Genomic DNA, 24373 nt, shown 5'->3' on the forward strand with positions numbered 1-24373 from the left:
ACATCATTTTCACCAAGGTGATACATTTCCATATCCTATTACTCACATTATCTCCTGTTACCTATCACTTATAGTAACTGCAGCCTTTGTATTACTTATGTCTATGCATCTGTGTCAAGCTGATTAAAAAACTGTGGGTATAGTTTAGCATCTTTGACACAAGCTCTCTTTCCCTTCTGCTATTTCAATAAGACATTTAGTAATGTTGCAATCTCTGAAGACAAAGGTTATTTTAGGGGCTTCATGGTTTACATTTATATATGCTATAAAAAACTAAATAGAATTCAATTTTATTTTTCTTTCATCATCATTCATCGTGTCTTCTAACTTCTCCAAAAGATAAAATTGATGAGTCTGAAAGCTTCTGCTAGGGAGATGTAGGGGGAAGACAATTACATCAGAGTGAAAGGCTGCAGGAGCAAATCTTTGATCATACCACAGAACCTTATTCCCAAACAACCAAAATAAATAAGATATTTTAAAAGAACTATAATAATACAGTCTTTAACAAAAATTTTATGAAGATAGTCACATTGGTTAAATTTTAAAAACAATTTTGGGTTTGCATATATTTGGAAATTATGACATTTCAGCCATTCCTTCCTGTAGTTCATTTTTGTTCTTGCAAAGATATTAGAAATATGTATATTTTAAAATAAAAAGTAGAGTCCTGGTTACCAAAGCTAAGGGATGAAACAAAGAATTGGTAGCTAAAAACCTTTCAGGAACAACTATAAAGGACATATGGACAAAACCAAGGGTGGGTGGGATCGGGATAGCTGGGGTGTGGAGGGAATAGTGGGGTGGGGGGGAAATGCAGACAACTGTACTTGAACGACAATAAAAAATGAAAAAAATTGTAAAAAATAAAAGTCTTTAGTTCCTATTAATAAGAATTCTGAGAGAGAATAAAGAAAACATTTATATTTATTTTCAAAATCATGCTTAAATTTAATTTATGAATACAAATGAAAAAGTAATTAAAAAATAAGCCAAACCCTAGTATTCACAAAGGGAACATGCTTAAAAGTTTACAACTTTTTGCTATGAATAATTTTTATAATTTCAAGTAATGTTAGACATTTAATAAGGATATGTTTATTGGAGAATATTCATAAATATTGCAATAAAGTCTATATTTATCAAAACAAAACCAAAGCATGTGTATATATACATATATATAGCTAAATAACATTCTAAATCTATCTTAATAAAAAATTTAGTTTATGAACTTCCATAATGACTATAAATACTTTCACTGTAGAAGTTATATTTAAAAATCATTTTGTCAGAAATCTAATAACTTAGAGAAAAAAGGTAACTCAATGTCCACTGTAAATGGGGCTGTAGTGAACTCTTTCTGCCATTTGTTCCAATTAAAAAAAAATCCCTTGGTGCCCAGTATTGAGGTTAAGCAGGTGAAAAGAAATGGAAAAGTAATCAGTGGCTACATTACCTAAAATTTCAGCCACCCCTGCTGATCAGAATGTTAATTTAGTGGATGAAGCCTATATTAGAATCCTAGGGCTAAATAACATAAAAGTTAAATATTTAAGATTTTGTTTGAATTTCCTATTTCATGGTTCTCTAAGGTATTTCTCTTTCATGTAATTATTTTCATCAGGCAGTTAAGTGTTATCTACTAATTAGACCCCCTTCCCTCAGACAGAAAGTAGATGAGACAATTAAGACTAGCTGATTTTTGCCTTTTTGGTAAGGGTAGGAAAAGGGTTGCTGTTATTGATACTTACTTGCATACTTAATAAGCTGATGTAGGTAAGAATATCAGCCAATAGATACATATTAAACACATAAAACAAGCACTTATGAGGAAACCTTTTTAATATTCCATATAAAACAACTAGGTCATATTCAATGTATAAGGCCACTGAAAGATGTTGTCTAATAATAAATACAAATCTGAGTAACCATTTTAAAATGCAATTTCTCTTTTCCTGGGGAAACTAGTAAGGACTACACAAATAAGAAAAAACAAATCAGGATGCAGCGATCTGCAGAGAAAATAAATTGGTTAATAGAAAGTTACCATTATTAAGTCATCATACAACTTAATCTCCTTTATATAAAACCTCAAGATAATAAATTTTAGTTTGGTAACAGAAAAATCATAAAATATTATACTAGATAATAAACTAATTAATTGATTTCCCTAGGCAAAAAAAAAAGTTTATATCAATATATGGTACTTCGAAGCTAGTTTCTACACATTTCCATAGAATCTACAATGTTCAAGTAAAATAAAAGAAAAAAATTACGATGATCTCATAAACTAATCACTATATAAGGTAAAATTTGAAATAAAATATTACTATGAGTAACTAAAATCTATGATTCATTGTTTTATTTTTCCCTTCTAAGAGAGACCAATTCACTTGCTCTTCTAGAATACCAATTTCTTGGAATTCTAATAGAGTTATTTTAGGGTATTATCAAAACTACTTATTAAGCAATATGGTAAACATCATGCTACTACAATTAATCTCTGTGTACTTAATACAGCAACATCTTGTGTTTACCAGAATAAGATGTAAGGTGCATCAGAAATACTGCTATTTGATGTCTCAGTTTTTAATATTTTTGGTATGAAGAATTATAAGATACTTTCTCCTTTGAGAAAGGAGACCAAAAGAAGGCAAGAATGAAAAAAAAAACAACTGAAGAGAAACAGTTAAGCAAGAAGAGATGAAGGTGTTAAAGGAAAAGGGAAGAAAATTAAGTTAGAAGAAAAATCTGAAAAAAAAGATGGCAATTTAGTAAATTAAAATGAGAGAGAGAGAGAGAGACAGACAGCACCCCTCAGGTTAGCCAATATCATGCTATTGATTCCACTCAAAGGGCTACTCTTTCTGATGTCTAGAACTAGGGTTGTAGGGTGAGAGGGAAGGGAAAGGAGAACTGGTCTTTAATGGGTCACCACACTCTCCATCCATTCCGATTATGTTGACTTTCCCTTTAATCAATACTTTACTGTCCTGGAGTTGAAGGAATAAGAGGGAGAGGACAGAGTAAGAAATGGAAGACTAGAAGAGTGAGAATAAAGGAGACACCTTTGAGAATTATATAAATGAACTTAGAATAACCCTTCCAGATGACACAATAGTCCTTTAATTGTTCCTTCCAACACCCTTCACCCCATTCCCTCTGCCATCACCATTTTAACACTTGCTAAACAATGTTCACTATTTGAGAGTTATGAGAACCACTAGCTTACAGCACTCGTCTTCCATCTCTCACTAATCAATGTCCAGCATCCTACTTGCTGCAGTCTATCCTCTTTTTAACTATCCCAACCCGGTTATTTGCCATTCCAGTAGGCTTTATAGCCACATCTATGAAACCATTTTTTGACAGAATGTAATCACCAGGTTCCAGAAGACCTTTCAAAATAATATTTTAAAATATTTACACAAAATAAAATGAAATTTTTCCAAGTGCTGGATTGAACCATCACATATCCCACTCTTTTCAACTGATATTCCTATGAAGAAAATATCTGTTTTTAAAGCTTTAGAACACACATCAAAAAAAGAGGATTAACATGAAATATAACAAATTTATTAGTAATATGCCTAAATAAATAACTATAAATATTAAATAGTCTCATCAACTAAAAAGCATGTTAAAAGTGCATCATGAGGGCAGAGTTGCTGAGCCAAACTATGCCGAGGTATCTCCCAGAGAGAGGGATGTAGTGACAGATGAAGTGGAAAAAATCTTGGGAGATTCCAGCAGCCTTTGAGGAGTTGGATCTTCACTGGCAGGGAAGACATGCAATAGGACTCAGTCTGCTGTGCTTGGATGTTCATGATTTTTTCTTCTTCCTACCTGGCAGCCACAGTTTCTCAGCCACAGAAGTATGGTCATTTGAAAAGCTTAAAAGCCACTTACAATAAAAAATATAGCAACATGAAGAAGGACATAGAACTTCCAGTTTCATTTTAAATAAGAAAATATACTTTTTTAAAAAAAAGCAAACTCAGAACACACACATCTAATTGTACATCTTGAAGATATACCATACTAGCAATCTCAAAAAAAAGTACTTGAATTCATCTGTGATACATTCAACTTTCTCAGACTCATAGGGAAAAAATTCAAATGGCTTTTCTAGATATTTAAAAATAAGAATAGTTATCAGATTTTATTTTGTACATTGCTACCTATAACAGAAAGTTTTGAAATTATAGAAAAATACTAACTACTCACTGGGCTAATAATATTCAAAATAAAAGACTAAATATTACTCTTTTCATTATTGAGTCTAAATTGTTATAGAATTTACTAACAATATCTCACTAATTTGATCAATTACTGGATTAAAATATTAACTTTGTATTTCAAATGTTTTAAGCCACAGTTTGATGTAATTATTATATCACAACCAACCTGGTAATAAATGTAGGGATATAAGGGGTAATTGTACACTACAAATAATTTATACTTGTTTCAACTAATTTATCTACCTATCAAATCTTTCATAGTAACAAAACCCAGGAAAATTCCATTTCGCCACCTCTGTATACTGTGTAGTAAAACAATTAAAATTACTATGCAGACCGCAATGCACACTACAGCAAGAAAAGAGGGCATAGTAAGCCACATTTTATAAAATGCACAATTTTTGCACAAATATGCCTCTCACTTGAGCACAAAGATCTGGTAATTGATCACAATATTAAGGAAGACTAGTGTCATGGAATTCAACATATTTTCCTGTAAGAGATTGCCTTTATTATTATCTAAAATCAATTTGTAGGTTCTAGTAGCAGTCTGTCAGGAAACCGGACTCCAATGGGCCCAACTATTGTAGCAAGTAAAAGGAAGAAAAAAGGAGGTTGAAAGTTAATTTTTATTGAGCCACCACTGTGTGCCTGGCATTGTGATAAGCTTTTTACATTTCTTATTTATCTGAAGGAAAGGAGTGAAAAAGTTAAATTTCAACCCCATTTCCAATTTTAATTCTACTGATCCTACCCGTTATGTAAATTCTCACTCCCTTTCCTCTTCTCTTATCCTTGGCCCCGCTTAATCTCTCACTGAATCCTGAGATTTACTTACATGATTGTTAGAATTCTTCCCCTTTTGCTTGATAATTTTATCACTTGAGTTTGGGGAGGGAGTAAAATGAAACTAAAGTAAGAGCATGGGCCTTAGACTTAGAGAGCTTGGTGTTGTAGGTTAAGTTAAATAATCACTCTAAGTCTCAATTTCCACATATACTTCTTTGTAGGATCACTGTAAGGAATAAATGACATAAAATAAATAAAGTACTTAACATTATGCTTGGCATACTATAAGAATTCAGCAAGCGTTGGCTATAATTTTTATTATAAAAAACAGTAAAATGATGCTTCACTAGTTACCATAACTCACTTAAAGCCGTAAGTCAATTTCAGAGCAAAAACTGGAAGCAAGTTTCCCCACCATTATTCTGTGTAGTTTTCAATATTTTAGAGTATTCCCGTGATGCAAAGATATATTTGCATTCTCATAGTATTTAAATATCATCAATAGACATAGATTCATTAGCTCATCTGTAGCTTTTAAAGACTTTCATATTCATTTCATAAGTATCAGAATCTTTGCTCCACAAAGAGTATCCTTTAAACAATTTATTTTTCATTAGAGACTAATTTCTATCCTCTTAGAATTGACCAACTAGAAATCGGTCCATCTATCCAACAGATGTCATGTTTGTTAAGGTCATGTTGGAGAAATAGAAGCAACTTGAACACTAGAAGAGGGAGAAACTGCTTGTCTAATGAAGCAGCTCCTTTATCCCACTATCCAAATCCTCATCTTGGGGGATAAGAAACTTTACTCAGGACAACCACTTTGTATAGTTTCTAGTGATGAGAACTTAATCATCATCAAAACTGTCATAGTGTGCAAAGGCTTTTTTGATCAACATTCTACATTAATTCCTATTAACCTTATACTCATGTGTGTAATTTTTTAATTTATATTAACTTTTATTCACTTAGATAATGAACCCATTGAAGAAATATCACAAGTTTAATTATCAGTGTTCAGCAGCCTCCCCAAAATATCACAAACTTTTCAGTTTATTCAAAGCCAAAATTAAAATGACTTCTGCCTTAAGATCAGTAATCAGAGAAGGATCAGACTTTTCACATAAGTCTTCTAACCCCCCAAATTTGGTCTTTCTTTTTAAAATTGATTCTATGACTGGAACATGCAAAAACAAATTTAGTTAAAGGAACAACAGGAAAAAATTACTCATGCTAAAAAATTAGTGAGCTCTAAAAAATTTACCGCAACAAAACCATTTTTCTCAAATGAGGATTATTATATTAATAAGATTATTTTACTTTCATTTTTAAACAATATATTCTATTTGGGCAGAGATATGAATACAAAGTGAACCAACTGAGATAGAAAATAGTCTAAAATAAAAATCATGTGATGTTCACTTTCTAAATCTGAGATTAAGAAAAAATAGCCCTTGAAAATCTACCATAGGCACAGAATGCTACTGTCATTCTTAGCCTAGAAAGGGATTCATGAGGTTCATAAAGCAAGAAAATTTTATGAACTTACTTAGTTCAGCACAATAGTTTTTAAACTAACACTGTAGTATTCTTTTGGGAAATAAACAGCTAATTCAGCTACTAAATATTAATTTTTTAAAAAATGGACATTCAAAATAAATCAATATACCAATAAACCAATTTAATGAATAGATCAATCTTAAAGTATATGAATGCTGTTAAATAATGAATCAACTAGGTAATTCAATAATTTATAAAATAAAACTTAAAAGTTATATCAAGAAAATGATAAATTTGTATGCATCATGACTTTAATTTATATGCAAAATTATTATCCCAGTTCATGGGGTGCATAATTTTACCTTGTAGCTGTCCATATAGAAATGCATATCTAACCTCAGTCACCACCAAAATTCCTCATGTCCTTTTAAAACTATGCCTTACATTCCATCAAATAATTAAGAATAATTATTCAATTATTTTTAAAAGGTTATTCAACTATTTTGTACACAAACAGGCATTTTATTTCATTGAATTTTTCAAATTTTAGGAAATGTTTATATCAGTTCCTCCCACTGACTCAGAAGGTAATTATACATACCACAGTCTGATGATTAACTTGAATCACTTCATCGCCAGCATGGATTTTTTTGCACCGATCTGCAGGTGACTAAATGTAATATAAAGGAAATGATAAAGAGCATAAATTTTATCAGTCATCTCCTCTCTCTGAGACACTATAATAAGGTCACCTCTTTAAATGAGATCAATAATTTAATTATCATGTTCTAGGAATTAAGCTAACAAAAGATTACTAGCTTTTAATATACTGTTTGCATTCTATGTATAACTAATGATGGAAAGTAGAAATACAAATATATATATATATATATATATATATATATATACACACACATTTATGTTATAAAAGACCAGTATGTTTCTGAGAGCATAAAGGGGGAATAATAGTTGGTCTTAGCCAGTGCAAACTTTGTACAGGTAACCCTAGTAGGCTCTACTGGCAGATGGTTCAAAAGTGCAATTCAAAACATTATATTTTTAAACTTTGATCCTTTCTATTTAAAGTAAATAATTCACATTAACTTTAGTGAATAAATATTTTCAAGTATATGCTTATGATCAGCATTAGAACTCTGTCAACTGATGATTATATCACTAATTTATTTAATTATTAGTGCTATTGATTCTGAATAATTTAGAAAACCAAGTTAAAAGTTACATTATGTAACATCCTCTATCTAAATGTCTAATTATAAGAACATCCCATTTCTTATGTTTCATACAGTGTAATATATTGGCAAACAAAACCACATGAAATAAAACTAAAATGCCTGCATTTCCACAAGAGGTAACAATTTCATCACTTTTTAAAAATTCTCATAAGAGACTAAAAGCAAAAGTAAATAAGCAAAAACAACTTTGATAAATTAATGTGACAAGTTTATGAAGTCTTTAGAAAACTAAAATGAGATTTAAGATAGAAATTTTATAATATTATAGGTATGGGTAATGAATTTAAAATACTATTTTTTTATTTTCCTTTAGTGACTACTGATTACTGATTATACATATTGCAATGTGTATGAACTCTTGAATGTACAGAAAATGTGTTTTTAATGGAAAATATACTTGTGCACTCGTGTGTGTTAATTTCTCTATCAAACACAACTATAAATACTGTAATATTGATTCATTAGTATCTACGGAAAGCTAATGAAGAATGATATGGTAATGGAATTGCAAAGTAAAATGCTACATTTGAGACCCTGGAATAGGATATACTTTAAAAGTGATTTCTCATTCGTTTATTTTCTTATCCATTTCTGATTTCCAATTATTTCAAAAACAAAGAAGTCAAAACAATATTAACTTCAATTTCAACAAATTTTAAAATCCACAAAAATTATTTGCCATAGACTACAATTCAAGACAAGGTGATGTCATATGGAATTCCAGTTTGAAGCAGTAACACAAGTATACTATTGAGAGGATAGTTCATCTAGGATATTAACCCAACCCTAAAAATGATGTTGTAACAAGAAAACATTGTATTTATTTTACAACATTTTAGGAGGTGGGTATATTTTAATAAATTAGACAAATACCATGTAACAATTTTAAAAAGTTTGTAAATCATTACTTTAATAGAGCCGTAACTATAGAGTCAGTCCTTGTGCTCTTTGGCTCGCAATTGATATTTTTAAAGGATGGTATGAGATAAAAATATCTCATTGTGGTTTTAATGTGCACCTCTCTGAAGGCTAATGATGCTGAGCATCCTTTCATATGTCTCTGGGCCCTCTGTATGTCCTCCATGGAGAAGTGTCTGTTCAAGTTCTTTGCCCATTTTTCAATTTTTTTTGTCTTCTTGGAGAAAATGGAGACAAGTGTACTTGAATAACAATAAAAAAAAAGAAACTGGTCCTGGTTGGTGTAGCTCAGTGGATTAAATGCTGGCTTGTAAACCACAGGGGTTCATTTCCCAGCCAGGGCACATGCCCGGGTTGCAGGCCAGGTCTCCAGTAGGGGGACACAGGAGAGACAACCACACATTGATGTTTCCGTCCCTCTCTTTGCCTCTGTCTACAAATAAAGAAAATCTTAAAAAAAAAAAGAAACAGAGGGGGAAAAAGTAAAAATATTAAGCCAATGGTTCCAGTCATGATGTAAAAGAAAATGATAGTTGGTTCCAGTCATGATGTAAAAGAAAATGATAGTTGATACATAAAATTCAAAGAATCTGAAATGACTTTTTATAGCAGCAAGTAAAAAGGGGACTAAGTCTTACAAATTATAGACTTCTAGTTTTAAAAGGGAATGTAAAGATCATTTTGTCTAAACCCCACATTTTCCATGAGAAAACTAGGAAACTAAGGCACAGCAAAGCAAAATAACTTAGCCACTTTAGCGAGTAGATTTACTAAGATTCAACACAGATCTCCTAATGACAAATGACTGAGGCTACCAAAAATAGTAAAATATTTTGAAGAAAAAAGAATTAAGTGATGCACTATTAATATTTGGCTCATATCTGAACTACTAACAGAATCAATCTTTCTTTGATAACTTGTCTATTTATCAGATGTTATTGAGTAATTAATATGATCAAAGCATAGCGCTCAACTTTTTTTACACAACAGACAATATAGGAATGAAGTTCCTACCAATTCTTCAAGATACAGTTCAAAATCACAATTTCTGTGATTCCTTCTCTGATTTCACTTGGCAGTATTTATTATTCTTTCCTTTGTCCATCTATGCAAATTTCATAGCCTGTTTACACAGATAAGTGCCTACTTGTACTCTGTAGAAGCAACAAGCTAATTTAACTTTTAAATTCTTTCAATACCTAGCCCCATGCCTGAAACATAGAAGATATGAACAAATGTTTGTTAAAATGAACAAATAAATAAATGAATGATAAGAAGGATAATCAAGTATATGAGAATGATCAATCAATGAAAAGTTTATAGTTTACAGTATCTCACTGCATTTATAACATTACATAGTTCACAATATGAATTTAAATGATATTCTTGATCTCACATACCTCTCATATTTAATGCCAAATGTGAAGTCAGTACAGCAACCCAACTAAAACATATTATTATGTGTTTCATCATTCACAGAAACCAAGAGAAGTAGGGGGGGATCAATAAATATTTAAAGTAATAGTAGAATTAGATGACAATGTTGATTTTTAACAAGAAAATGCTAGTAAAATGGTAAGATCAATAATAACTTAAGATTAACTAATTCCACCTCAGTCTTCTTTGAAGAACACAGCAAAAACATGCATGCTGTCAGATTTTCTAAAAGAGTAACATTCAAAGATCTACACCTTGTTAAAAGAATAGGAAGAAAATCTGGGACAACTCAATGCAGAAATAATGATTTATTATACTATTCAAATCTATTATGATAGTATTAATGCCCAATACAACGACTTCATATTTCTGTAACTTTACAGCAGTCGTTTACATTTATTAACTTGTTTGATTTTTCACAACAACCTAGTGAGGTATGTAGTGCAGATGGTTTATCTCCAATTTATAGATTAGTAAACTGAATTAATGAGAGGGTAAGTGACTTGCCAAAAATGACACTGCTATTAAGATGCAGAACTGCTTGTAGGACTGGGGCCCAGGGACTCTTTCTGACCCACTGCTTGCAATAGTTCTCACAGGCTGCTCTCCAGAGTTTTTGATTTAGTAGGTATGGGGTGGGACCTAAGAATTTGCATCTCTACCAAGTTCCCAAGGAAAGCTGATCCTGCTGGTCCAGGGAGGTCCTCACTGAAAACCACTGAGTTATACCAGGCTGCCTCCACTAAATTAAGATGAATTATACAGAAAGTATTCTGAAAGAATGACTTATCTGATGTTTCTTTCTTATGTGAGCTAAGTTTCTTAGCATAAATAAACTATTTGACAGATGGAAGTGGAGTCTTTTAGATGTCACAATAACTTGTCATGAACCAGAAAATACTTAAGAAAAACAAATCTCTGCCTGCAAACAGAAAACATCTGATTTACTTGAAGTAAACTGCTATTCTAAACTAAATAGGCTGAAATTCTCCCTATGCCAGCAGTTACTAACTTAGTATATTTCCAGTTTTATCTCCTAATTAGTTCATACTCTCAGAAGTCAACTGTAATTATGTGAGATATATAAGGTTGTTTAACAATAAAAGAAAAAAATTGAAATGTTACAATACTTACATTTTCTGTAGTTCCAGTAATTACATGGAGGCCATCATATGTTGATTTAATATACATACCCTAAGAAAAAGACAGCATCACAAAAAAAAAGTGAAGCAACTGGAATGTTTCCAGGTATATTTATAAAAAATTACTCTATCAAATTATTATTTGGTTAGATTTTTTAAATTTTATTTTTAAATTACAGTTTATATTCGACATTATTTTGTATTAGTTTCAGGGGTACAGAATAGCAGTTAGACAATCATATACTTTGCAAAGTATTTCTTCCAATATTTCAAGTACCCACCTGACACCACACATAGTTATTACAATAGTGTTGAATCCTATCAAATTAAAATTGTCACATTTCCCAGGAATGAGTCTGTGATTCAATAATGCTATCTTTAAACTGGTAAGAAATTCTTATCTGAATTTGCCGGGTTCTAATGTTTGCCTGAAGAAAGCTGTACATGGCTTAATCAAATAACTACTTAGTAAGTGAACTGCCTATAAAACTTGTAAAATGCAGCTTCATAATGCAATACCCTGAAGAAAGAACACACCTCATCCCTCAAAATCCACACTATAGGTTCTGTGGCAAAATAAAAATTGCAATGAAAAGTTCAAACACTGGTATGCAGTTAGCTTATTATACTTGATACATATTACACAATAATAAGTAGGCTTCTACAGAGCCACTTCAACTACAAATAACTAGATACAGAAGGGTGACAAAACACTGCTAATGTAAACTGTTTTTCTCCTGGTCTTTTGTGGGATTCTGCATTTTCTGCCTTCATTTTTTATTGAGGAAATTTTAATAATTATATTAAATAATCTCCATATCATTAATTAAAAGGTAATGTGTGGCAACACCCCTTCCCAATAAAGAGGATGAGATTCCATTTTCCATTTAAATAAAGCCATTTTTGAAAAACTTCATTGAAATATAAAGATTATCCAAAAATCCTGAAACTGAGGCTATTACAGCAAACAAAACCTTTAAATTATGGATAGTCATAGGACTTAAAAGAGCTTTACCTATAAAAATGCTTTACATTTAAAAATATTGATTTGAAAAAAATATTAATTTTAATGAATTTGAAGTCTGAAATATAAGGGACTTAACAGAACCAACAATATCATTTCAGAAAAAGCATACATTTAAGCACTTATGTTAGAAAGTTATTATAATGTTAATTTCCCATACCCTTATGTTAGTTACACATTTAGATACTGGAATATACATGTATGTATTTTCATTGAAAATAAGTAAAAAAATATAAACAAGAAGCAGTAAAGTTCATGGTATGGCATTATTAAAAGTCATCATGTAGGTTTTAATTCTGAAAAATCATTTCAATAATGTCACTGTGTCTAAAATGTTGGTATCAGTCCCCAAAATGGCAAAGCCTGGATCTCTAATGTGAAACAAAATGAATGTAATTTTAAAAGATACTTACCTACCTGTGAACTTTAGTTTCTTAAATGGAAGTTCATTACTATATAAAATAAATTACTAATCTCAACACAAGTGCAAATAGAAATTAATTAAGAAATTAGTTAAAGTCTTTGGCTATGACCATATGGTAATAGTCAAGCTTACACTGGTGACAAGTGTATAACATACCTTTGAAGTTGATATTTATTCCAGAATTTACTGGAAGGTAAATATAATGGTGCTATTATAGAACTCAGAAAAGACAATATTCTTGAAATAATTCCCCCTCACCACCCCTGGGAATTAACAAAATGACACTAATAAAGGATCTTAAAGTATATTTGTAATAGCTAAACACTGAATTTTGTTTTAGTTTTGTATGTAGAGTGATTGTGAGAAAATAAAGTGGAAAAGGACAGTGAAAAAAACAATATATATTGCTTGGACATACAAAACAATCATCACTCATTATTTGTTACCATCATCACTAATATCTACTTGTTATAACATGGCAGAGACTGTTTTAAGTTTTTTTTTAAAGATTTTATTTATTTATCTTTAGAGGGGAAGGGAAGGAGAGAAGGAGAGAAATATCAATGTATGGTTGCCTCTGGTGTGTCCCTTGCCGGGAACTGGCCTTCAACCCAGGCATGTGCCCTGACTGGGAATTGAACCGCGATCATGTGGTTCCCAGGCCCATGCTCAATCCACTGAGCTACAACAGCCAGGGCCCTGTTTTAAGTTTTTACATTTAAAATAGAAACGATCATTACTTCTGTTTTAGAGACAAGGAAATAGATAAAGAAAGGCTAGGGAGTCTGCCTAAGGTGGTACAGCCAGTTTTCAAGCCCAGGCAGTCTGACTCCAGACCATACTCTCAACACTAGGATTCTGATTTATTGATTTATTAACAGGAGAGTTGTATACCTTCACTTATCAGAATATTTAGCAACTACAGATATTAAAGTCAAATGCTCACTGTTTAACGTCTATTTGAAAGTACTAAGAACTCTTTAGCGCACATGTACTATGTGTAGTTCGTTTATAAATATAGAGTAACTGGATGTAATATTTTACAAATTTACTTTAATCACCTATCTCTTTTGACAACTATAAGCCGAAGTTTGTCATATTGCCCTCACAATTCTTTCAACACTGTGCATTACTGATCATGGATTAAGGAGTTTGATAAGAGCTCTAAATGATCTCATAAATGATTAGATCATAAAGTCTAGTATCCTAAGAGAAATGTTTAGAAAAGACATTATAGTTATTGGCATAATAAAAACTTATGGAGATAATCTAGTTATGACTCTGGAGATAAAATCTGGGTGTAATTATTGCATATACCAGGAACTTTCAAAATGGCAATTGTAAGCTAAAGCAAGTATGTATTCGTTATAGGAACAGGATCGCATCATTATTTATACATAATTAAATGTTATGTAATTTATATTAAAGCTACTTTTTCAAATGGTTGAAAAATGTTTAAATGCTTAAATAAAGAAGAATCTAGCTATGCATGCAGAATTCAATTCTAGCAACTTTGTAGTTATGAGCAGTAGAATAGAAATAAAGCACATTTTAATTTTTTATTGTTGTTCAAGTACGGTTGTCTCCATTTTCCGTACTACTTCCTCCCACCCCAGCCATCCCCAATTCCCACCCTTGGTCCTATACCCATTTGGTTTTGCCCATGTGTCCTCCATACATGTTCCTGAAAACATTTTTAAAATGCACAAATAATGAATATATTTTCTTTTTTGCAATATTTCCACTTTTAAGTTCAACAAATCATTTTCTACAACTGCTTTTTTAATAGGTGGGATAAATGGTGATACACAGAGACTTGACTTGGGTGGTGAACACACAATATAGCATACAGGTGATGTGTTGTAGGACTGCACACCTGAAACCTGTAAGATTTTGTTAACCAGTGTTACTCCAATAAACTTAATAAAGAAGAAAAAATAACAAAACTAACTTATTTATCCTTTTGATCTTCCTCTGGTAGTACTAATGAGAAAAATGTCCAAAAGTCAGGGACCAAAAGAAAGAGAAGAAGCAAGTTGCTTGGATGACCTCTGAACCAATCAACTTCTCAGTAATGAAGAGTCCACAGAACTACATCTGATCACTTGTTTACCTCTTAGAAAGGGTCAAATAGCAAGAGGACATACACATATCATTCAAATGGCTCTTTTTTTGGAAGTGACACAAATTTCGGTTTCCATTTCATCAAAACATTCATTCTTCCTTTTTTTCTAACACCAATTAATTAATTCTTGAGCTGACTTGAACAGCTCCTTCTCTCCAGCTTAGCTTGCCAAAATGACGTTTGCTTTATTTACTCTGTCTCTGAATGTTGGTTAACCAATAAGAGCCAAAGAAACCTCACAGTCAAGTTAATGAAATAAGGCATATTTGGAGATGGTCCAAGTGTCTAAATAGCAAAAAGAACTCTCTCTGAGGCTAAGAGGCTTCCCCAAGGATGCTCACTGCCCTCAGCCCTTTATTCTCTATTCAACTCATCTCTTGGCTCGGATCTAGTTAGATATGTTTAGCTCTCATTTTCTGTCTTTAATTTTCTGCTAATTGTTGTTGTTTAAAAGCATTTTAGGAACTAGGTTCATATTTTTATCATAATTAAGAATATTTCTCATCATTCCTTATAATGCTCAGGACTCGAAAATCTACCAAATCCTAGGGGATTTGACTAGGTAGAAAGCTGATTAACAATTAGTAAGTTTATCAGTGGGAGAACAAAGCAGGTACCTTTTGCCTGTAAGAGAGGTTCTGTTTTGAAACTGGCAGAAGACCTTCTGCAGATGTTTTGAAGCTAATTAAACTTCATTAAAGCTCGGTATTTTCCCACCTCTTTCCATTTCTTTCCTTTGTTTACCATTTTATACAACTCCTATGACTAAGCACAAGCTAAATGTTACCCATATCCTCACATCTATTCAAATGTGATTGAGTAAACTTAATTAAAAGTTGTCTAATTTTAAAAATGATACCATGTATAAATCATGTAAAATTTCTATTTAGTCATCCCCCCTTTAACATAAACCATACAAAATAGTTTTGTGTTAACCCTTTTATGAAAATTCAAAATTTAATTTTTTATTTTCTTCCTTCTGAAATATCTTCCCCAATGAAGTGTTGCTGATTGTCCTTTAAAAAAAATCTCTTTAGATAGGTCCAGTTTTAAAGTCATTCTCCTAAACTTCTCACATCCCCATTTAGCAATTCCAAATTTAAATGTGGGATAATGGAACAAGCTTTGTTCAGATGAACTTCATTTAAATTTACTTGGACTTAAACCCTGTCTCTATTATATATGACCTATGTGTGATACAGGGCAAAGTGGTAAAGATCTGTGATTCAATTTTATCATTTGCGAAAATGAGAAAATTAATACCTACTCTATAGAATTGTGAGGAAGATAACTGGCAAATGGCAAGCACTCATTTACTCTCTTTTCTCTTCTAGCTCTTTTCTAGACTAACTGAATCTGCTTCTTGGCATTTTATACTTACGGTTATTTCAAAGAGCAGACCCAGGTTTACCTCTTTTAAATTAGAGAAATAAAAAGCTATAACTTCATTTAAAAAAATCAATATTGTGTAAAGTCCATTAATTAGCATTGTGTTGACTTACTTCACATAGCTTTGAAGTGAAGCTCAAACTCCCCCCTCCACCATGATTTTGGTAGAAATTAGAGGGAGAAAAACCAGTCTTTGTTCTCAGATCAGTACTATCCTTAAAACTGCAGACTTAGAATTAGAGGGAGCATTGAAGATGATCTAGTTCACCCTTCCTGCTCCCAAAGGTCTAAAGATCACAAATCACAATCAGAAAGGCCAAAGAAGTTAAATTTACTACCCCAACCTCCTCCAGGTCACACTCACAACAGTAATTATTTAAGTGATTTGTATCCAGGTGTCCTGATTCCTACTGTACTATAACACAGTAATTAGTTCATAATTTCCCACTCTATAAATCATGCTTACAGAGGTTCCTTTCCTTCATAACAACGGAAAGGGGAGATGTAGAAAAGAAAATCTTTAATACTATAGGTTGAAAGATGTTTTAAATTAAAATGGGATAAAAGGAATAGTAAGAATTTAAAATCATAAATATTACTTAAAATAAGTGTGAAAATATTACACATAAACTCTTAAAACTAATCAATGTTATACATAACACATGGTTTACAATGATGACATGCTTGCTCACTATGTCCGATATGCTGATTTCCATCTTCTCAGGGAGATACCAGTAAAAACAACAAAAGCCCAAGGAACTATAGTTACCTAAAAGTAATTTTCCAAATATTAGAAGAGAAGTCACCCTATAGAAGAGATAGCTTCAAACTGAAAAATCATTGGTGGCCAATGAAGGGTTTGGCTAATGAGTGGTAAAAGTCCAGCCATTGTTAATATAACAAGAACAGTTTGTGTGTCATTGATGTAACCTGGTAGCCAAAGAGAGTGGACTGGAATGTGTATTCATGAACAATGATGACTTCACTGTACTAGTCAGGGGGCAGTAGATGGCCTTGAGTGAACATGTGTACTGTGTGGGAGTGGCATTCAAAATGAATGAGTAGAGCAATGGATCTGCATCAAATTTTGAGTGAATTTTGAACATCTCTCTGTGACAACTATTCAGATGATTCTGAAGGCCACAGTTATGGGCAACTGGTGACTGGCTGCTTCATCACAACAACATGCCTGCTAATCCATCACATCCCATGCAGAGTTTTTTTGCAAAACATCAAATGAGCCAGGTGACTCAGCCCCTTGCAGGTCAGATTTGGCACCCTGTGACTTCTGGCTTTTCCCAAACTAAAATCACCTTTGAAAGGGAAGAGATATCAGACCATCAATGAGATTCAGGAAAAATCTCATCAGGCAGCTGATGGTGATTGGGAAAACTGTGTGAGGTTCCAAGGTGCCTACTTTGAAGGGGACTGAGGTGTCATTGTCCTATGTACAATGTTTCTTGTATCTTGTATCTTCTTCAATAAATGCCTCTAATTGTCATATTACATGGCTGGATACTTCCTGGACAGACCTCATATATTTAATTGAAGAAACACCACACAAAAACTTAAACCTGCTTAGAGATCTTGAATAACATATAATCTGAATTAAATTATTAATGCCAATTTCTAAGATTTCTTTAAAAAAATTTTATTATTGTTCAAGTACATTTGTCTCCATTTTCAACCCTCCAGGGTCCCTGGCCCCACCTATCCCCTTTGGCTTTGGCCATGTGCCCTTTATACATGTTCCTTGGTGGTCCTTCCCTTATTTTCACCCATTATCTGTCTCTTTCCTTTCCTTTGGTTACAGTCAGTTTGTTCTTTATTTCCATGTCTCTGGTTCTATTTTGTTTGCTTGTTTGTTTTGTTAATTAGGTTCTACTTATAGGTAAGATCATATGGTATTTGTCTTTCACTGTCTGGCTTATTTCACTCCTATTTTCTAATATATCATTAATTGCATCCTTAGAAAATTGATCTACAAGGAGAAATTAGAAATTCTGTAGCACCAACCTAACATACAGTAGTTGTGTAAGATGTTCTCCAGCTAGTTCCTTGCTTTTTATAAATCTGTCTTAAAACTGGCAGCAGATCTTTTGTAGGTGTCATTTGTTTCTCCCTCATTAATATTGATTTTGTACACTTTCTTTCTATAGGCTTAACAAAGAGACATTCTCCCTTGGGTTATATTTGGAAGCAATACAATATTAAATAAGGTGAACAAAATATAAATGATTACCTTTATTATACATAATTAAAAAGTACACCTCATGGATGTTAGCCTAGTTTTTGTAAGATCCACCAGCTTACTCACCCTTATAGAAAATAGTGGATGTTAGTTATAAAGAATATCACATTTGTTTACTTTAACCACCTTAAGGGAAGGGAGACCTATTAAAATCAGAACAAACCAAAGCAAAATAAACAAAACACCCACTCTCATTGGGTATTCTTATAAAACCTTTAACTTAAACTTCCTTTAAACCTAAGGAACTTTTGCAGGAGTTGAAAGGATGCAACAAAAGCTAAATTATTAAGAAGTAAACAGGGTAATTCAGAAATCACCATGTTTAATTATCTTTCATTTTAATTTATCTTCTTATGATAAAATCCCACTACCTTCGCTCCTTTAGAAAAAATACCAAAATGTTCAAAGTTTGTTAAAATTCATGGATTCCCAATTTCCGAGGCTGCTTTGCCCACAACTTTGGCTATCTGCTGATGGATGGTGACTTCGATAAGCATGATATATCTTACCAGCCCTTCACTTGGTTTGATATTTGCCAGCTGAATCACTTCCAGGTGGGCTGACTGTGAAACCAGAGGATCTGATGACAGGGATATGATGTGGTCACAGACTCCAGAAAGAGTCTTACACTGAAAGCAAAAATAAAAAATATGATAAATAAATGTTATAAGCAACACATAAATCATATTTAGTTACAACTTTTTTACAAGAAAAAACAAAAGAAACTGTAGCAGTAGTTGGTATTTTATTCTAGAAAATCTATATTAAAAAGGTGTTCCAGTGAAAAATTATTCATTCACACAACACACCTATATTCTAAATTATGGATACAAGAATTAGACATGAAATATTCAAGAAAGCCATGGGTATGTGATAGTTCCATTATTTGATTCATCAGTCCTAAAATAAAATGATTTTTTCTAAACAACCTGAGAACTTCTTGATAACAACCATAGGATTGAATTGAATCCAATAATTTAAAAAACTTGCTGTCTTTTACTTCATGATCAGAATACTTTAAAAAATTCAGCCAAGGTCTAGGTAACTTGAGTCTCCCAAATATGCTTCATGAACTCCTCCTACTTATTCATCTACACTTGCCTGCTCAAGGTTATCTTTGTACAAAGTTTTCTACCTCCAGGCAAAGTTTGGCACTCCCTCAATCCTGCATTCTCAGCATTTTATGAACAGTCTAAAATTCTATGATAATTGCATTCTGAAGCCCTGTTGAAGCAGGGATCATGTTCTACTCATCTCTGACTTTTTGTCCACTCCCCCACACAACCCACACTAGGCAGACAACTCCTAGTACATATAGATATGAGTTGAACAAACTGAAGAGCAAATGAGCTTTAACAATGAGTAGAGTGGCTTGACTGAGGAAAGAAAGCTAGGCCTTTATTTAGACCAAATCTATTCATACTGATATAGAACAAAACATTTAAAACAGGGTATATCCACAATAGATATAGACATTTAAACTCATGAAAAAGTGGAATATGAGTGGAGAAATCTTGGAATATAGTTCTAAAATATGCTGGCCCTTAGATGTTTCATAGACACTCATTCATTGTATTTAAAGAAGCCTTGTGTTGCCCTGGCCATGTGGCTTAGTTGGTTGGAGTGTCACCTTGTACACCAAAAGATTACGAATTTGATCCCTGGTCAGGGCACATACCTAGGTTGCGGGTTCCATCCCTAGTATGGACACTTACAGGAAGCAAGCTATTGATGTTTCTCTCTCAAATCAATGTTTTTCCCTGTCTCTCTTTTTCTCCCCCTCCCTCCCTCCTCTCTCTCTCTAACATCAATAAATATATTCTCAGGTGAGGACAAAGAAAAACAGCCTGGTGTCCATCATTTGAGGGTTGTTTGTTTTGTTTTGTTTTGTTTTGTTTTGTTTTGTTTTGACCTACCGTAGGAGGAGGTATTCTTTTGTAGCAATTAAGGTGCTATCTTCTTTTTTTTAATATAATTTTTTATTTAATTCTTGTTCAAGTACAGGTTTCTGTTTTATATTCCCCAACCCTGCCCGCTGCCTGCCCCATGCTCCCCGCCTCCCTCCCCTTTCCACCTCCCACCCTTAGTTATTGTCCATGTGTCCTTTATACTTGTTCATGTGAGTCCATTCCCTTTTCCTCTATGATTCTCTCCCCTCTCCCCTCTGGACCCTGTCAGCCTGTTCCATATTTGAATCTCATTGGTCCTATTTTGCTTGCTTGTTTGGTTTGTTTAGAATCCTGTTAACAGTGAGATCATATGATATTTGTCTTTCACCGCCTGGCTTATTTCGCTCAACATAATGCTTTCCAGTTCCATCCATGATGTTGCAAAGGGTAGTAGTTCCTTCTTCCTTTCTGCAGCATAGAATTCCATTGTGTAAATGTACCACAGTTTTTTGATCCAGTCATTGACCGATGGGCATCTAGGCTGCTTCCAACTCTTGGCTATCGTAAATTGTGCTGCTATGAACATCGGGGTGCATAGGTTCTTTTGGATTGGTGTTTCAGGGTTCTTAGGATATACTCCCAAGAGTGGAATTGCTGGGTCAAAAGGTACGTTCATTTTTAGTTTTCTTAGAAAATTCCATACTGTTTTCCATAGTGGTTGTACCAGTCTGCAATCCCACCAACAGTGAACTAGAGTCCCCTTTTCCCCACAACCTCTCCAGCACTTGTTGTTTGTTTCTTTGTTTATGATAGCCAATCTGACTGGTGTTAAGTGGTATCTCATTGCGGTTTTAATTTGCATCTCTCTGATAGCTAGTGATATCGAGCATCTTTTCATGTGTCTCTGGATTCTCTGTATGTCCTCCTTGGAGAAATGTCTGTTCAAGTCCTCTGCCCATTTTTTGATTGGGTTGCTTGTCTTCTTTGAGTGGAGCCGAATGAGTTCTTTGTATATTTTGGAGATTAAACCCTTATCTGAGGTATCATTGGCAAATATGTTTTCCCAAGCTGTTGCTTCTCTTTGTATCTTGATACTGTTTTCCTTAGCCATGCAGAAGCTTTTAATTTTGATGAGATCCCATTTGTTTATTCTTTCCTTTATGTTCCTTGCTCTAGGGGACGTATCAGTAAAAATATTGCTGCGTGGAATATCTGAGATTTTCTTGCCAAGGCTCTCCTCTAGGGTTTTAATGGTTTCACGGCTTATATTTAAGTCTTTTATCCACCTTGAATTTATTTTGGTGTATGGTGTAAGTTGGTGCTCAAGTTTCATTTTTTTGCATGTAGCTGTCCAGTTCTCCCAACACCATTTGTTGAAAAGGCTGTCTTTACTCCATTTTATGTTATTGCCCCCTTTGTCGAATATTAATTGACTGTAGAGAGTTGGGTTTATTTCTGGGCTCTCTGTTCTATTCCATTGGTCTATGTGCCTGTTTTTGTGCCAGTACCAGGCTGTTTTGATTACAGTGGCCTTGTAATACAGTTTGATATCAGGTATTGTGATCCCTCCTACTTTGTTCTTCTTTCTCAAAATTGCAGCAGCTATTCGGGGTCTTTTCTGGTTCCATATAAATTTTTGAAGTGTTTGTTCTATGTCTGTGAAATACGCCATTGGTACTTTAATAGGTATTGCATTGAATCTGTAAATTGCTTTGGGTAGTATGGACATTTTGATGATGTTAATTCTTCCAATCCATGAACACGGTATATGTTTCCATTTATTTGTGTCTTCCTTGATTTCTTTCTTCAGTGTTGTGTAGTTTTCTGCATACAGGTCTTTTACCTCCTTGGTTAGGTTTATTCCCAGATATTTTATTTTTCTTTTTGCTATATCGAATGGGATTTTTTTCCTGATTTCTGCTTCTGCTGCTTCATTGTTGGTATACAAAAATGCCTTTGATTTCTGGATATTAACTTTGTATCCCGCTGTTATGCCAAATTCATTTATTAGTTCCAGCAGTTTTTTGGTAGAGGCTATAGGGTTTTCCATGTACACTATCATGTCATCTGCAAACAATGCCAGTTTTGTTTCCTCCTTTCCGATTTGGATGCCTTTTATTTCCTTTTCTTGTCTGATCGCTGCAGCTAGAACTTCTAATACTATATTGAATAGAAGTGGTGAAAGTGGGCAACCTTGTCTTGTTCCTGATCTTAGTGGAAAAGCTTTTAGTTTTTGCCCATTGAGTATGATGTTGGCTGTAGGTCTTTCATATATGGCCTTTATTATATTGAGGAATGTTCCCTCTATTCCCACCTTGCTGAGTACCTTTATCATAAATGGGTGTTGTACCTTATCAAAAGCTTTTTCCGCATCTATTGATATGACCATGTGATTTTTGTCTTTGCTTTTGTTTATTTGGTGTATTACATTTATTGATTTGCGTATATTGAACCATCCTTGCATCCCTGGGATGAATCCCACTTGGTCGTGGTGTATGATCTTTTTGATGTATTGTTGGATGCGATTTGCCAATATTTTATTGAGGATTTTAGCATCTATGTTCATCAGTGATATTGGCCTGTAATTTTCTTTCTTTGTTGTGTCTCTATCTGGCTTTGGAATTAGGGTGATGCTGGCTTCATAAAAAGAGTTGGGGAGTTTTCCCTCCTTTTGGATTTTTTGGAATAGTCTGTGAAGAATAGGGGTTAGCTCTTCCTTAAAAGCTTTGTAGAATTCTCCTGTGAAACCATCTGGTCCAGGGCTTTTGTGTGATGGGAGTTTTTTGATTACTGCTTCAATTTCATTTGCTGTTATTGGCCTGTTCAGGTTTTCTGCTTCTTTTTCATTGAGTTTTGGAAGATTATATTTTTCTAGAAATTTGTCCATTTCACCTAGGTTTTCAAATTTCTTGGCATACAGTTCCACATAGTAATTTCTTACAATCCTTTCTATTTCTGCAGTATCAGTTGTAATCTCTCCTCTTTCATTTCTGATTGTGTTTATTTGGGTCTTCTCTCTTCTTTTCTTGATGAGCCTACTTAAAGGTTTGTCTATTTTGTTTATCTTTTCAAAAAACCAACTCCTGGATTCATTGATCCTTAGAATTGTGCTTTTAGTTTCTATGTCATTTAATTCTGCTCTGATCTTGGTTATTTCCTTCCTTGTACTTGCTCTGGGCTGTCTTTGTTGTTGTTCCTCGAGTTCTTGGAGGCGTCGGGTTAGGTTGTTTGTTTGAAATGTTTCTATCTTCTTTAGGTAGGCCTGTATTGCTATGAACTTCCCTCTCAGGACTGCCTTCACTGTGTCCCATAGGTTTTGGGTTGTTGTGAGTTCATTTTCATTTGTTTCCAGAAGCTTTCTGATTTCTTCCCTAATTTCAATCTTGACCCATTCGTTGTTTAATAGCCTACCATTCAGTCTCCACGATTTTGGGTGTTTTGGGTTTTTTTCATTGGGGTCGGTTTCCAATTTCAGTCCCTTGTGATCAGAGAAAATGCTTGGTATGATTTCTATTTTCTTGAATTTATTGAGACTCGTTTTGTGTCCTATCATGTGATCTATCTTTGAAAATGTTCCATGTGCGTTTGAAAAGAAAGTGTATTTAGCTTCTTTGGGATGGAGGGCTCTATATATATCAATTAGGTCCATTTCGTTTAGGGTGTCATTTAATGCTGCAATATCTTTGTTGATATTTTGTTTGGAAGATTTGTCCAATTTAGACAGTGGGGTGTTAAAATCTCCTACTATAATTGTGTTGCTGTCAATTTCTTTCTTGAGGTCCTCCAGAATTTTCTTTATATATTTGGGTGCTCCTATGTTGGGTGCATATATATTTACGATGTTAATGTCTTCTTGGTGGATTCTCCCTTTGAGTATTATGAAGTGACCTTCTGGGTCTCTCTTTATGGCCCTTCTTTTGAAGTCTATTTTGTCTGATATGAGAATTGCTACCCCGGCTTTTTTTTCTTGTCCATTTGCTTGGAAAAT

General features: G+C 33.4%; 1 protein-coding gene across 4 annotated transcripts in view; it reads right to left on the reverse strand.

Moving 5' to 3' along the window:
- The window catches only part of CNKSR2 (connector enhancer of kinase suppressor of Ras 2), a 301559-nt gene that overhangs the window by 145019 nt on the left and 132167 nt on the right, over positions 1-24373 (reverse strand). For all 4 annotated transcript variants that reach the window (XM_037046241.1, XM_037046240.1, XM_037046238.1 and 1 more), the window contains exons 6-8: positions 19006-19125; positions 11276-11335; positions 7135-7203 (exon numbers count right to left, since the gene is read on the reverse strand). In XM_037046241.1, the coding sequence (XP_036902136.1) occupies positions 7135-7203; positions 11276-11335; positions 19006-19125 (249 nt within the window). The remainder of the gene's footprint in view (positions 1-7134; positions 7204-11275; positions 11336-19005; positions 19126-24373) is intronic.

The sequence above is a fragment of the Sturnira hondurensis genome, unplaced genomic scaffold (assembly GCF_014824575.4).
Source record: "Sturnira hondurensis isolate 20B ecotype Veracruz unplaced genomic scaffold, ASM1482457v3 Scaffold0005220, whole genome shotgun sequence".
Taxonomy (NCBI): domain Eukaryota; kingdom Metazoa; phylum Chordata; class Mammalia; order Chiroptera; family Phyllostomidae; genus Sturnira; species Sturnira hondurensis.